General features: G+C 35.7%; 1 protein-coding gene across 1 annotated transcript in view; it reads left to right on the forward strand.

Moving 5' to 3' along the window:
• Positions 1–12,715, forward strand: part of LOC135211971 (glycine cleavage system H protein-like) — a 30,468-nt gene extending 17,753 nt beyond the window's left edge. The window contains exons 2-5 of the mRNA XM_064245230.1: positions 1,667–1,746; positions 7,082–7,145; positions 8,989–9,120; positions 10,633–12,715. Of these exons, the coding sequence (XP_064101300.1) occupies positions 1,667–1,746; positions 7,082–7,145; positions 8,989–9,120; positions 10,633–10,730 (374 nt within the window). The 3' untranslated portion in view covers positions 10,731–12,715. The remainder of the gene's footprint in view (positions 1–1,666; positions 1,747–7,081; positions 7,146–8,988; positions 9,121–10,632) is intronic.
• The last annotated feature ends 1,624 nt before the right edge of the window (positions 12,716–14,339 follow it).

The raw sequence follows: 14,339 nt of genomic DNA on the forward strand, positions 1-14,339 counted from the left end.
GAGAAGGGGCTGAGGCTAATCCTTCCTATTTAGTTTAAGGCTTAAATTACTGTTTATTGGTGGTTGTTTTTATTGGTTAATTGTCAGAGGGAATAGGGACCCTCTTACAATTCATAGAGTGTAACAAGACTAACATGGTCAGGTGATCGGGATTGGCTTCAGTGCTCTTTGTGATTTGTTTTATAACCTTAACTCTGTCATGTAAGAGGGCGAGTCCCCATTGATATGACAAAAGGTCAAGGCTCTACCATGTAAGTGGGTCAGCCCCCATTGGTACGATCCAGTATAGGCTCTGTCGCGTAAGCGGGCTAGCCCCCATTGACACGATCAAAGAGTTATTCAACCATAGGTTCATTCCTCGTTGAAACTCTTGAGGCAAGCAGACTCATCGACAGTAGTCATGAAGTCTTCAGCCCAATAAGGTAGGAACTATGGATTATGTTATCCAAGAACATAGGTTGTTTTTTCCCTGTTTTTTAATGTATTTAGTTTAAGTATTATTTTGTTTGTAGCTGTCTCTTGCCCGCCACCAAGGGTGCCAATCAGCTAAGTATATATCTGCTGGGTAAGTTACTTGTACAAAAATGATATTGTTAAGATACAATAAAGTTTTGTACATACTTACCTGGCAGATATATACGATTAATGGCCCACCCAGCCTCCCCTCAGGAGACAGGTGGAAGAGAAATTATGGCTTAGAAAACGGGAATAGTTCCAGACCCCGCCACCCAGCGGCGGGAATGGTGGATCACCTGACCTACCTGTCGCGTGTGCCGCGAGTTTTGAAATTCTGTCGGGACGACCGAGTCTATAGCTAAGTATATATCTGCCAGGTAAGTATGTACAAAACTTTATTGTATCTTAACAATATCATTTTTTTTTTTTTTTTTTTTTTTTTTTTTTTTTTTTTAAAGGAGTTTGGGGATAGCTCTTTTCAAACTAAGCACAAACCCTCGTGTTAGGATCAGGTGATCGGGATCGGTGTTGTGCTCCTTAATTATGCCCCTAGGCATAGGTGTATTGTCATGTAAGTGGATAAGACCCCATTGACAAATGACCATTAGATTCTGTCGAGTAAGTGGATAAGACCCCATTGACAGATCTACAAGAACTCTTAGCCATAGGTCACATCCTCGCTGAGGCTCTTGAGACGAAGCAGACATCTAGCAATAGCTAGGAAGTCAACCCTTCGTCTAAACACATAGGAACCAAGGTTTTATTTATCTATTACCTACAACGTATGTTGTTTACCTGTCTAATCAGTAATTAGCTGTCTCTTACCCACCGCCAAAGGTGCCAATCAGCTAAGTATATATCTGACAGGGAAGTTGAATGTATGAAAATGATATTGTTATTGTACAATAAAGTTTCATACATACTTACCTGGCAGATATATACGATTGAATGGCCCACCCAGCCTCCCCTCAGGAGACAGGTGGAAGAGAAAAATCTACCGGCAGGCCGGTAGATCACCTGACCTACCTACCTGTAGCGTGTGCCGCGAAATTCGAATTTCTATCGGGGACGACGGAGTCTATAGCTAAGTATATATCTGCCAGGTAAGTATGTATGAAACTTTATTGTACAATAACAATATCATTTTTATGAATATTCTACTTATAAAGCTGAACATGAAGAATTACTGCAAAGTTCCCATTCTTTCCAGATCGTAGATTTACTGAAAAGCATGAATGGGTGGATGTCACAGGGAACATTGGGACCATTGGCATTACAAACTATGCTCAGGTGAGTTTTTTTTTTTTTTTTTTACTAGTTATGAGCGGTAAAATCTTTCTTTCCTAATTGTTTCTTTTGGGAGTATGCACTGCATTTGACATGAAAATAACAAGTTACTGTTAGTGTACAGAACTAACCTAGTATCCTTTTGAAGCATTTTAAGTTCACTGTTGTTAAGTGATTTACCCAAACTGTTTGTTTCAACACAAATCCCATTAAGTTTACAGGAACCTGTCTGCTCAGTCAGCACTCAAGTAGACAAATTTTAAAATAAAGAATGCTATGTTGTTCAGCCTGAGCGCACTGGTCATTGCTACGCCTAATTATCAATTATTAGTATTATTATTTATTTATTTATTTATTTATTTATTTTTTTCTTCATGGTGCCTTCCAAGGTCCAGTTGGTACCTGGGCATCCTAATCAACATGATAGTGGTGGGAGCCTCTCTCAATGACATAGATTAGCAAATTCAGGGAATTGTCAGAATAATTTCTATCCGAACAGGAACAACTTGCTCGACATTGGCAAATTATGCATGCTATTCTGTTACTTTTGAAAAATTTAATGCATTATTAGTTGATCATTCAGTGCTCTATTCAGTTGAGTTCAAAGTGGATGCTCTTCGTCCCCTTCAGCAAAGAAGCATAGATGATTTGGCAAAAACCTCCATGTGGGAGTTCCACTGGACTCCCACATGCATTTATTCTTGGGTGTATCAAGAGATATAGGATGCACACCTGAATAACTCATTCACTTCAGGAATGTTGACTTGAGAGTGTAATCAACATGCTCATCAGCATTCTCAAAATGGGTACAGAGCTGCTAGTACTGCAAGCATTTTGGGATCAGTTGATGGGTCTATCTGTGGGGTTAATTCACAACATAATCATTGTGGTATACATCAATGCAGGGTGCTGAGGCAGTTGCCTTCTCAACTACACCCTAAGTCATCAGAATGTGTTGCCAGACCAGCTTAGTTGTCAGAGGATGGTCATAGGGATGGAGTGGTCCCTGCACTCATTTGTGGCAGAAAGGCTTTTTATGATTTGGGAACAATGGTGATCAGCCTTTTGCCACACAGCTACACAGGAAGCTCATTGTGTTCTATTTTTTTGTGCTGAACGTGTGGGCTGCTTTGGGAGACAGTTCCTAACACACTTTGAACAACCTTGATGTGTGCCTTGTCCCCCTTTCCAGCCTGATCTGCTTAGTGATCAACTGTGTGATGATTATATCTAGTCACATGATGATTTGGTGGCTCCTTGCCAAAGAGCTGAGAGTTACCTCTGTGGTATTTGTTGCTTTATACGTGGTGGGTGTCGGGTACCATCCTCAAGTTGACAGCTGATCTCTACCAGGCAAAGTAAGCAGTCTTGTGTGGTTTGTGTCATCAGAGGGTTTTTCTGGTCTGAGGTACTAATCAGCAGATCACAGAGGGCCTCTCCTCTGTCTCTTGCTGGAGCCCTTTCCAGTCTTACAGCTTGGGCATGGACCTCCTGCCTTTGTTGAGGTCTTTGTGCTCTGGGGAACCTTTGTGCACTCTTGCCTGCCCAGCAAAATTCAGGTTTCCAGAAGGGGTTGTGACTTTTTTTTGTTCTTAGTCTCACTCATGAGGGAGGCTGTCTTCTTCTAACTTTAGCGTTTGCAAAGAGAGTAGGCTAATTGCACAGGATCTCTTGGTGCAGCACTAGGATGAACAGAAATTCCTTTCATTCTGTTTGTTCTTGAGTTCATGCCCAAGATGCAAAACCCTCCTGCTTTTAATTAGATACTCAAGACATTTTGACCTGTGATTGGAGAATTTATAAGTAACAACCACAAGAAGATTCTGTTGTGCCTAGTAAGAATATTGCAGTACTACCTGCACAAGAATGTTAGGCCTGAGTGTTGGCAACTGTCATTATTGGAAGGCACAAGGAGGAAGTATCTCATTCTGATGTTCCGAAGTCATATATTGAGTGTATGAAGCTTCTAGCAAGCATGACTACTCCATACTTTGATTGAACGATCATGAAGTTAGGCATTGCCCAGTCCTTTGTGCTCAGGAGGAACTTTTCAGTGGCACAGTTACTGAGGGTCGGTGTCTGATGGTGCCAGAACGCCTTTACCTCTTGCTTTCTGAGGAGTGTCACCCACATTTCCAAGTATGCCTTTTCCTTTGTATCTCTGGAGGCTGTACAACATATTATGTAGTTGCTTAAGTTTTGCTAGAACAAAATAGGATTTTACCTAAGGTTCTCACATTGGTGAAAGGTCAGTAGAATGGAAGGTGACTTGTACTCCTTCCTTCTATATACAGTGGTACCTTGACCTACAAGTTCAATTCGCTCCCTGGCCGAGCTCGTAGCTCAATTTGCTTGCACATAAAATCAGTTTTCCCCATTGAAAATACTTAAAATGCCCTTAATCCGTTGCAACCCTCGAAAAGCTACCCCATATTTTTATGTTTCATGTTATTACATAAAGAAAATACATTTCTAAATAACAAATATTGTATAAAAACTTAATAGAAAGAGTATGTACAGTTATAATAAGGTTTTATACAGTTTACATGTAGTGTTCAAGTTACGATAATTTGTCTAGATAATCCGATTTTACGAGAGACCAAATTACAGTAGCCTAACTTTATCCTATGTTCTAATTAAATAAGGTCAAAAACAGCAAAAGAGAATGATGAAAGTATTGGTTTAATGTGTACAGCCATGAACAACCGAACGAAAAACAACTTTTTTAGTTAATTACATCCGTTTGGCTTTTATTTCAACCATCGTACAATAGTAAACAATTACTGTAGTTGTGTTATAAATGACGTTACATAGAATAGGACTGAGATATTTTTATGTAATAACTTTATGCCATCAAACACAACCATAGATAAAATTGAAAGAAAATAATTTAATCAAAACTATGGGGTATGAAAGAACACATTGTACTGTTGTTTTTACGCCAATAAAATATAAATAATGGAAAGCTCGTGTTATGATGGAATAAAGTTGAAAATAGCAAACAGAATCACATAATTATTTTACTCGATAAACATGCTGCCAACGTAATCTGTTAATGAAAAGAATTATTTAGTTCACAATCACAAGAAGATGTATTCAAGTCATATTTTGACTTAAAAACATGTATAACAAAAAATTACCTTGTCTCATATAAGTCAAGTATCTAGATATTTGTTTATGCTAACTAGAAGCAAGAAAATTTGCTCACGATCGAGATAAATATGGTGAAATAAACACTATTTGCCATCAGCTGATTTCCAAACCAAAACATTGACTGCTATGCTAGTAGTATTTTGTAATACAAATAATATGAGGATTCGTACTTACAATATTATTGGATGCAGTGAAGTAATTTATAAATTTTTAAATGATTTTTCCAAAAAGGTTCATGGAAAAGATGCATATTTACTTTTTCTTCTTTGCGTATATTAATTTTTGTCACTACATAGCAGCGGCAATTTGAGCTCGTACCTCAGAAAACTTGCTGCTGGCTTGGCATTGTGTCATTGATTTGCACAATAGAATTTCCTATCTCTTGGGTATTAATGATGCTGTTAAATTATTTTATGGGGTATTTATTTATAGGAGTCTAGGCCATTTGTAGGGCAGTTACTTTGAGGTAAGCCCTCTTATGACTAAGGTTGCATGGTTTGGAGTAAATTGCAGACATTTTGCAAAGGATGTTGGTAGATGACTCCCACTGTATTCCGTCAACAAGAGAGGAGCTCGAATGGTAGAACATTATCATCTAGACATTTGCAATAATATGCTGTCTTTCAAGATGGTCAGCCCATCCAATACAGGAAACCATAGTTCTCCAAAATTTTATTAAAATGCATTTTCTTACAAGCTTATTGGGCACAGTGCTCTGTCAGCAATAGTGTACTATTGCAGGCAGTTCATGTGGTTATAGGAGTCACTTCATCTGCCACATTCTTGGACAGAACCTCCCACTTGAGTGAGATTCAACATGAAGACAAAGGTTTGTATTTTGGTAGGACTAAGATAATTTTGCATTTGTCTTAGATATACTAACCTGAAGACTTCTCTTATAATCCAGTCTATAACCAACCTGCATTTTTACGTTGCTGGTAGTTGAAAAGCATTTTACCAAACTTCAACAACTGGACTGGCTTTAGCTGAAGTTAATCCATATAAAAACATTTCAGGTTGATTTATCTAGGGAAAGTGCAAATTATCGTGATTTACAGTTTTCCTCTTTCTATGTAAGGGTACTCATAAGTCCTGGAATATGAGTTATTCAACTGAGCACCTTTCCAAAGACTACAGTCTAACATTTGTGTTCCCTTGATCATTTACAAACAAGGGGTAAGGGTAATTATAGCCTTGTTTCTAATCTCTGGGATAATAATTGCTGATTATTAACCCAGAGTCCCATGCTTTAGATGGGATTGAAGGTTACCTGTAGACAAGATTTTAAGGATTCGTACTCTTGATGTGTTAAACAAAATCTCTGGAACAGGTACTTATCAGCCACTTTATCTATTGCAAGGTTGTTTCTGAAGTTACAGGAGTCATCCTTCCCTGTTCGTGCACATGACAGGAAAGTTGGAATTTCCATGGCAGAGGTTCTCAACCGTGTGTTCCTGGTTTTCATAATCCCACTTCTGCATTTGTCCCTGTAGTGGAAAGAAAAGGGGAGGTGAGGGGGTTGCATGCAAAAATCTAACCCTGTTGTAACTAGATGCCTACCTGTACATAATATACATTACTTACATAGATGATTAAACGACGCTCGTCCATTTTGACCTCAGACATTTGGTTGGAACCAAGCTTGGTTGTACTTCAGATTTTTGTTAGAAAAATGGAAGATTCCTATGAAATAGTGTTATTTTACTTCATCCTCTGTTGATGTTATAAGTATAGTTCTAATTCCTCTGTAGTTAAAATACTTTTATACCCTTCAGTATATTCTTCCACTACCTTATGTATTAGATCAACAAATTCTCTCCCAGCATTCTCTTGCTTTTTTTGTTATTTTTAATGTTCTTCAGTTAAAGATAACAAACTGCTATTTAAAGTGATGGATAACTGCATATTATATGTTCAAACTAATGTATGTTATTTTACAAATGACTGGTATTTTACTTTTGTTTTCAAAGTTTAATGATTAAAAAATCTGGTGCTAGGCAAAATTCATCCATGAGTAGCCTGGAAACATTGTTGTGAGATTCTAGTGTGCAAAATTATTTTTAAATTTTTTCTCAATTTGGTTTCTGTAATTTTAAACAACGTAAAAATTTTGTTTTTAAGGGTTCTGATACACAGGGAGAAAGAGAGAGAACTTGTAATCCTAAACTATTATTGTTTTTTATAGGAATCCCTTGGAGACATCGTGTATGCTCAGCTACCTGAAGTTGGTGGAGAATTTGAACAGATGGGTAAGTCAAAGGAAATGTACTTATTGATTTCTGTCCAGTAATGTATCTATTGAAAGACACATCTGTTTGTTCTTTCATGTAAGCAGATTTCAGGTTGCTTGTTTCTCAGTGAAATTTTATCATACAGAGTGGCTTTCAGCTTGTGGGTAATTTTTATATGATACTTGAGTAAGACACTGTTAGTCACCCCTCATACTCTCATAAGGCTCACCAGAAGGATTGTTACAAGGTAAAATTGGATCAAGGGACAAGTTGGAGGGTAGAATGATGGAATTGTAAAGGATAAGAAGCCATGCAGGTAGGCTGAATATACCTGGCCAAACATTGAGTACTGCCTGTGGTGTGCTGTGGAAGGCATATTGTAAGCCACACCCCTATACGTACAAGATATGATAGCACAATTCCTTAACAAAATGCATGGATCTCAAGTTAGCTCTGAAAGATGGTATAATGTAGCTTACCAGTAGGTAAGGTACTGGACATGTGCTCAAAACGTTACTTATAAACCATTTATTTGATGATGTAAACCATAAATATTAAATGAAAAGTTTTAGATATAGTGGCAGTGCTTAAGCCAAGTTTGTTACCGCCACCAAAGAAAGACATGTGATGAGTAAACAAGCAGTTTTGGTTCTTGTTAATAATTAGCTTTGTGTAGATTTTGGGACTGGTACATTTAAAATTGTTAGGATTTTAGGTGATGCAGTTCAAAGTATAGTAAAATTATTTAAATTTCGTAAGTCTCTTTTGAAGTTACCATTAAAATGAATGGTAGATGAATCAGGCTAGAATAAGACTGTGTGTGTGCTTAGAGAAGACCAGTGAGTATAGCACAGTACTGTAAATCTTTTGAATTTTGTTAAAAAGCAAAGAAGGATAGCTGGTGTCAACCTTTGAAGGTACAGGTGTTGCTCCTTGATGACAGCAAAACATATTGTAGTGTATTTTGGTAGTAATGTAAGAACAAAAATGTCCAATAAGTAAAGTTGAAGGCCTGTATGATTGTAAACGATCACCCCATGACACTTAAAACCAGTGTATTTCCAACCTGCTAGGATAAGAAATTGAAAGATTCTTTGATACAGTATAACAAGAGTTGCTGATATCCTCAAGGCCTCCTTTAAGAAGTTGATAGCACATACTACATTGAAACTCAGTTTTGAATAAAAGTACAGAAGCTTCTCACTTCATGATAAGGTTGTATTTTAATGGATCCTATGTAAAGTGAAAATTTGCAAGACAAAATGACCATAGCATAACTTAGTCTAGCCAGAACTTAAGCTCCAGGAATTATTGAAAGAAATTATTACAAATACCCTAATAAATACAGTTACCTAACAGTATTAAATTATGAAAAGTAAAAATTGAAATAAGCCTAAGCCCACATATACATAATATATATAAGTACTCACCATACGACTTGCTGTAGGTGCCGACCTAATTTTTGTACCATTACTAATCCTTGCCCGGAATGCTGTTCCTGGCCTAAGTCGCAGTGGAAGGCATTTTACAAGAAGATGGAGCATAGTAGTTTCTACTGGTCCTTCTTGGCAGGGTTTTTCACCACCTTGTTTAGACAGGATGAAATTATGTTTAATTTAGCCTCCTCCATTTTGGTGTCATTGCCTTGGGAAGTTAATTCAGTGTTTTGGGCTCTAAGGTTACCCCTGTCCTGCTGTTGAACCTGCCTCACCTTTGGAGGGATCTTCACTGTTGTTTTCTCAACCCACTTTGAGTTGAAGGTTAAAGCCATACACCCACATTAATAAATAGTGTATTTATGTTATATGGTGCAAATTGCCCATTGTGTTGTTATGCAAGTAATCAGAGATTTTATTTACAGATGAATGTGGTGCTCTGGAGAGTGTTAAAGCTGCCAGTGAATTATACAGTCCTGTATCTGGTAAAGTAACAGAAATAAATACTGCAGTGGAAGAGCAGCCAGCTTTAATCAATCAGAGTTGTTATGATGAAGGTTTGTGTGTGTAAATAGTTGTTTAATTATAACTTTTTAAAATTTATACTCTGATAGTCTTTCATATTTAAATTTTGAAAGACTGTGCTGATTTAGGTAGAAGTTTGATAAATGATGTCTCATGTATGAAGGAATATGGCCCAACTATAACTGTTGGGTTCCTTAAACTTAGAAAATTGTTTCTATCTGTCTGTTTATATGATTGGAGTACAGGAGTTTAAACACTTGAAAATTTTGGTTCCTCTTGGCAAAAGTCCTCAGACAGCACCTCAGTCTGGTTAGCAAGTAACTTTTGAGGGGGAATTGTCTAATTATTCAAATCAACTTTTGAGGGGAAATTGTCTAATTATTCAAATCAGCCTTACATTTGTTGCATGAACTTTTTTTTTTTTAGTGCCTTTAGTGGAAAAACTCTACTATATAATAGCTAATAAAATTGATATTGAAAATAAGCTGATTTTTAAAAGAAATGGAATTAGAAAATATTTGTGGAAATTGGGACCAGTTACACCAAGTGTAGGCTCAGATCCTTTGATGTTTGTCATAGACTTGTAGCATAATTAGGATCATTGGTTATAAGATATATCAGAAAAAGAGAGAGAGAGAGACTACTGGACAAGTCTAGTTGAGCATTATGAAATGCATGCATGTTCATTTACACACTACATATACATATAGCGTTCTGTAATGTAATCTTAGTGTATGCATGAAGGCAATGAGGCCCTGGCAGGCCCCAGTCGGTTAATGACGACGTGAGACCTTTTATTTCGAGTCACAATCTCCAAATTTCAATTTTATGTAATGAAGTACACAGTGATGTTTCAAACTCATAGGTTTTGGAGGTGGTAGGCTAAGGCAAGTGCACTTATTTTGATGACAATCTTTGAATTGCAGAGTGGATGGATGCACAGTGCAACAGAATCATGCTGCAATCACTTTGAGAAAAATCACATAAGGAACAGTTTTTATACCTTTGATTAACAATAACTTACTTTTCTGCAGTACATAGTGTAATTATACTACTTTCAAACACAAACCTAGAATTTTAGAATACATACTCTCACAGTGAAGAAGAATATTACTGGTAATTGCAAGTGGAAGAGGCTGTAAAATATGTATGAAATGGACCACTGTTTAATAGATAGACAAGTGAAATGGAAAGGAGAGGACTGGGGATTGTGGTCTGGCAAATCTAATTTTCTTTTTATTGTACACTTTCTAAAGTTGTTATGGCTATATCTAAAATTGTGGTATCGACTGAATTCATTTACTGAGGATAGAGGGTAATGCATATTTTTGTCGTACACTATTTTGTTCATATAAATGAAAACAAAAAGCAATTTTTTCATACAAAACCTGTTGAATCATATTAAACCTTAATTGACAGTCTTAGGTTCTGAGAAACATTGCAGACTCAATATGACTGACATTTTCATAGCATAAAGAAGTTTTTCAAGTACTGTATATCAGACAACCAAAAAAAATTAAATATAACATAATTTTAATTTTCAGGCTGGTTGTTTAAAATGGAACTGACTGCCCCTGCTGAGCTAGATGAACTCATGGATGAAGAGGCATATGACAAATTCTTGAAGGACAATGAAGCTTGAAAGTCAACATAATTTTAAACTTTATTACTTCAAGTTAACTTTGGTTGACATGTTGGGTATTTGGATTTAATTTTTCATTTTTTTTTTTTTTAGATAAACTTAACCATTTATCAGATATCTTTGTCTTTATAGATAATCATTCCCCATAGTTTCATGTTTTGGTAATTTTTTTCACGTTTCTTATTCTACACTGTGAAAGAAAGGCTTTCCTTACCTCCTATAAAGTTAAATCATATAGTATTTTACGACACGTTTAGCACAAAAAAATGAATGAAAACTACCTAGATCTAGTTTTCATTTTTTTGAAGGATTTTGTCAATTTTGCAATTAACTACCCATCCAGTATTGGTGCTCAATTTTTGATGTTATTTTTCCAAAATGATGACAAGTCTATTTTGTGTATATATTGAATTATCTCAAGGTTGTTCGACCAAAATTAATTTTTCAAGTTTAATCAGCCCAATTGTTGTTATAATCATTATTCCTTGTGGAATATTAAACACTTTCTTAGGTCTAGGCCATGGAGCATCTGAAATAGTCAGGATTTGTAAAGGGGAAGATCACAAAATATATGTGTTCACTTACCTGTGATGTGATGTATAAAGAGGCATATTAAAATGCAGTTTACATTTGTTACAAGCAATTTTTTTTTTGCAACCATAGGATAGATCTTAAGAGAAAGCTATCATTGAAATAAACTTTTCTTAGAAGCCAGTCCTATCCATTATCACTATTTTCGATTTTCTTTGCTATTGTAGGAGACAGAAATGGTTAATATCGCATTATAGATTTAGGAATCGCCTCATGTTAAAGTATTTCGTTAACATGATTTTTCAAGTTGGAAGATTCTATACCATCATGAGACAAACTACCTTGAAACTTTCCAAAAATTCTATGCCATCATGAGACAAACTACCTTGAAACTTTCCAAAAATTCTATGCAATCATGAGACAAATTACCTTGAAACTTCCCAAAAATTTCTTGAAAGATTAATTAAATTTATTAAATGCATTAAGCACATTGACTTAAGAGGCAATTTTTAGATTGGTGAGGGATTCCGGTAAATTTCACGTGAATGTAGGAAATGTGAGGATGAGACCTTTTGTGTACAAAAGGATGCCAAATGCAGAAATTTTTCTATCCAAGTTAACCGTTCATTTCTCGTACTCTTAGTTATATACAACTTATTAAAATGTTAGACAAAGTATGTGGTTTCAGCATGAGCTTAAGATTGATGTACCTTATATGCCAGCGTATAAGGCGACCTTTTAACCTTAAAAAAAAATACACTGAGTACAAAAAGCAAACCTTAAATCCTGCCAAGATTTTTAAAGATAGGCTAACCCCTAAAGTGTCGATAGTTGTGTCAATGGTCAACAACAGCTGTGTCAATAGTTAACTACCATCACAACTATCGACACTGTAAAAAAAACTTCTGTAATGATAAAATCTTAGGTAATTCAGGTGAATCACAATAAATTAAAAAAAAAACAGGAATTTCTGGATATTTCTCTGAAAAATACCATGAATAGGCAAATATCCCACGAAGAAGGGGTAAATATGGTCCAGAGAGAAATCCGCGAAAATGGGAATGTGTAGTAGACCCCCCAGCGAATGTTTAGAATCCGTGAATAGTTGAAAAATGGGGGGTCATCTTATATGCCAGCATGTACAGTATATTGAAATTCATGGTATGTTTTTTTAGATTTTCTTCTGTGTGCTTGTTATAATTAATTTTGTCTTGTAGCAAATATATCTGTACAGCTCGCATGTTTTTTCCTTCAGTAATTGTCCTTTTCATGAGCTTCTGGCTATTCTCTTCATCTGAGCCATCTTGTTTATGTAAGCTCATATGTGCTTTTTTTCATTCTGCTTCTACATACTATTTTGCAAAAACTTATAAAATAGTTTTCAGTTTGTAACTTATTTAGAGTAGTACAACCTGATTATTGTAAGTGTAAAGCAAATTAGTACTTGTAAATTAGTTGCAAGTTTTATTAACCTCCATACCAAATGCCATTCTACCAGCTTCATTGCTTCTGATATAATACACAATTTTTTTCCATAATTATTACTGAAGTTTCAAAAGCATTATATGACTGCTTTAGTTGTACAAGACTGTTAGAATGGCTTGTTAATGGTAGGATTTTCTTGCATCTCATTCTGTTGAATCTTTAAATAATCAGTATTTTTTATCTACTGATGACTGCAATAAAAGCTTGGATTGAAAATTTCATTCTTATTTACAATTTTCTCCACATGGATTTTGGGGAATATACTACCATTCTTATTTTAGTTGCTGTGCTTTTTAAGCTTTAACCTTTTGGATGTAGTTTGTGTTTTCAAGGTTAGTATGTCGTGATCTATTAACTTTTTAAGTATTTATAAATATTTACAGTAAAGAATCATTTTAATGAGAAATTTACTAAGAAAATTTGTAAAATTCCTGAAAAGGATGAGTTGCCTCTGTTGAAACAGTGTACAATACATAGGATTGGAAAATTAAAGTTACCATTTTTCATTCCATTCAGACAGCAACAATGGGAGTGAACAAAGACAGATGTCAAAGCAGGAACAGAAATTCAGGATTCAAATAAGGCACTATTTCACCAAGCACGCTCTTATTTTTCGTTAAGTCAAATATAAAATTTCCCAGATAGCTCTTGGTAAATAAATATCAGTTATTCAGACATAAATAATCGTCTTTTACAACCAAATTAATCAAATCAAAAGGGAAAAATTAAAGAATTATTCACAATAAAATAATCAAATAGGAAGTTTACTACTCATATCTAACAATCATATTAGGTACATTATTCTGTATATTATATCCGATAGTGAGAAAAACTCAGCTTGTTCTCTACATGAAAATCATGCATGGCTTGGAGCTTCCTTAAGAAAAGAGGAATTTTAGGTGGTAAAAATGTGTTTTGAATCAAGACATCCTGTTTATCAACATTTTGCAGTAATGACCTCCCTTGTCAAATGGTGGGCCTGAGAGCAGTTGCTAGTAACTGCTCCAATTTAACCTGATTTGGCATTCTCACCTCATTCCTGGTCTGTTTTCTCCTATTCCACTATCAGGATTGACCTTAGTTAACATCAAGGGCATAGAGAATATTGTTTAGATTACTGTTAGAATATGGAAGGTGAGGATGGATAGTATGCCTCACAAGTGGAATTCAAGTAGCTTGATGTGGTCAACAAGGCCAAAGTATTGTTAAACCTTGCTGTCTGTACTGGGTCCAATCCCTAGAAATAAGTTGGATTCCTGCCCATGTACACATTAAGGAAATTAAGCCAATAAAGCAACCAGAACTGCAAGTACTATGACAAGATCATTATTATATTACGGGTAGCCCTCTAATTATGATGGGGATAGATGACAATGACCTCATCGTTACTCAAAAATATTGTAACTTGGAGGCACCCTAGCTTGCACTATATAATCTATTCATAAGTATGTACTGTACTACAGCTAATTCTTTATTTTTGATTGGTCTGGAGGTTTAGTGCAGTTTGGAGATTTCACAGCCAGTGCACCAACGAACAAAACTTAAGATAATACATGTACAAACAGAGAAATTGCATAACCAGAATTGGAATTT

This window comes from Macrobrachium nipponense, chromosome 40 (genome assembly GCF_015104395.2).
Source record: "Macrobrachium nipponense isolate FS-2020 chromosome 40, ASM1510439v2, whole genome shotgun sequence".
Classification (NCBI taxonomy): domain Eukaryota; kingdom Metazoa; phylum Arthropoda; class Malacostraca; order Decapoda; family Palaemonidae; genus Macrobrachium; species Macrobrachium nipponense.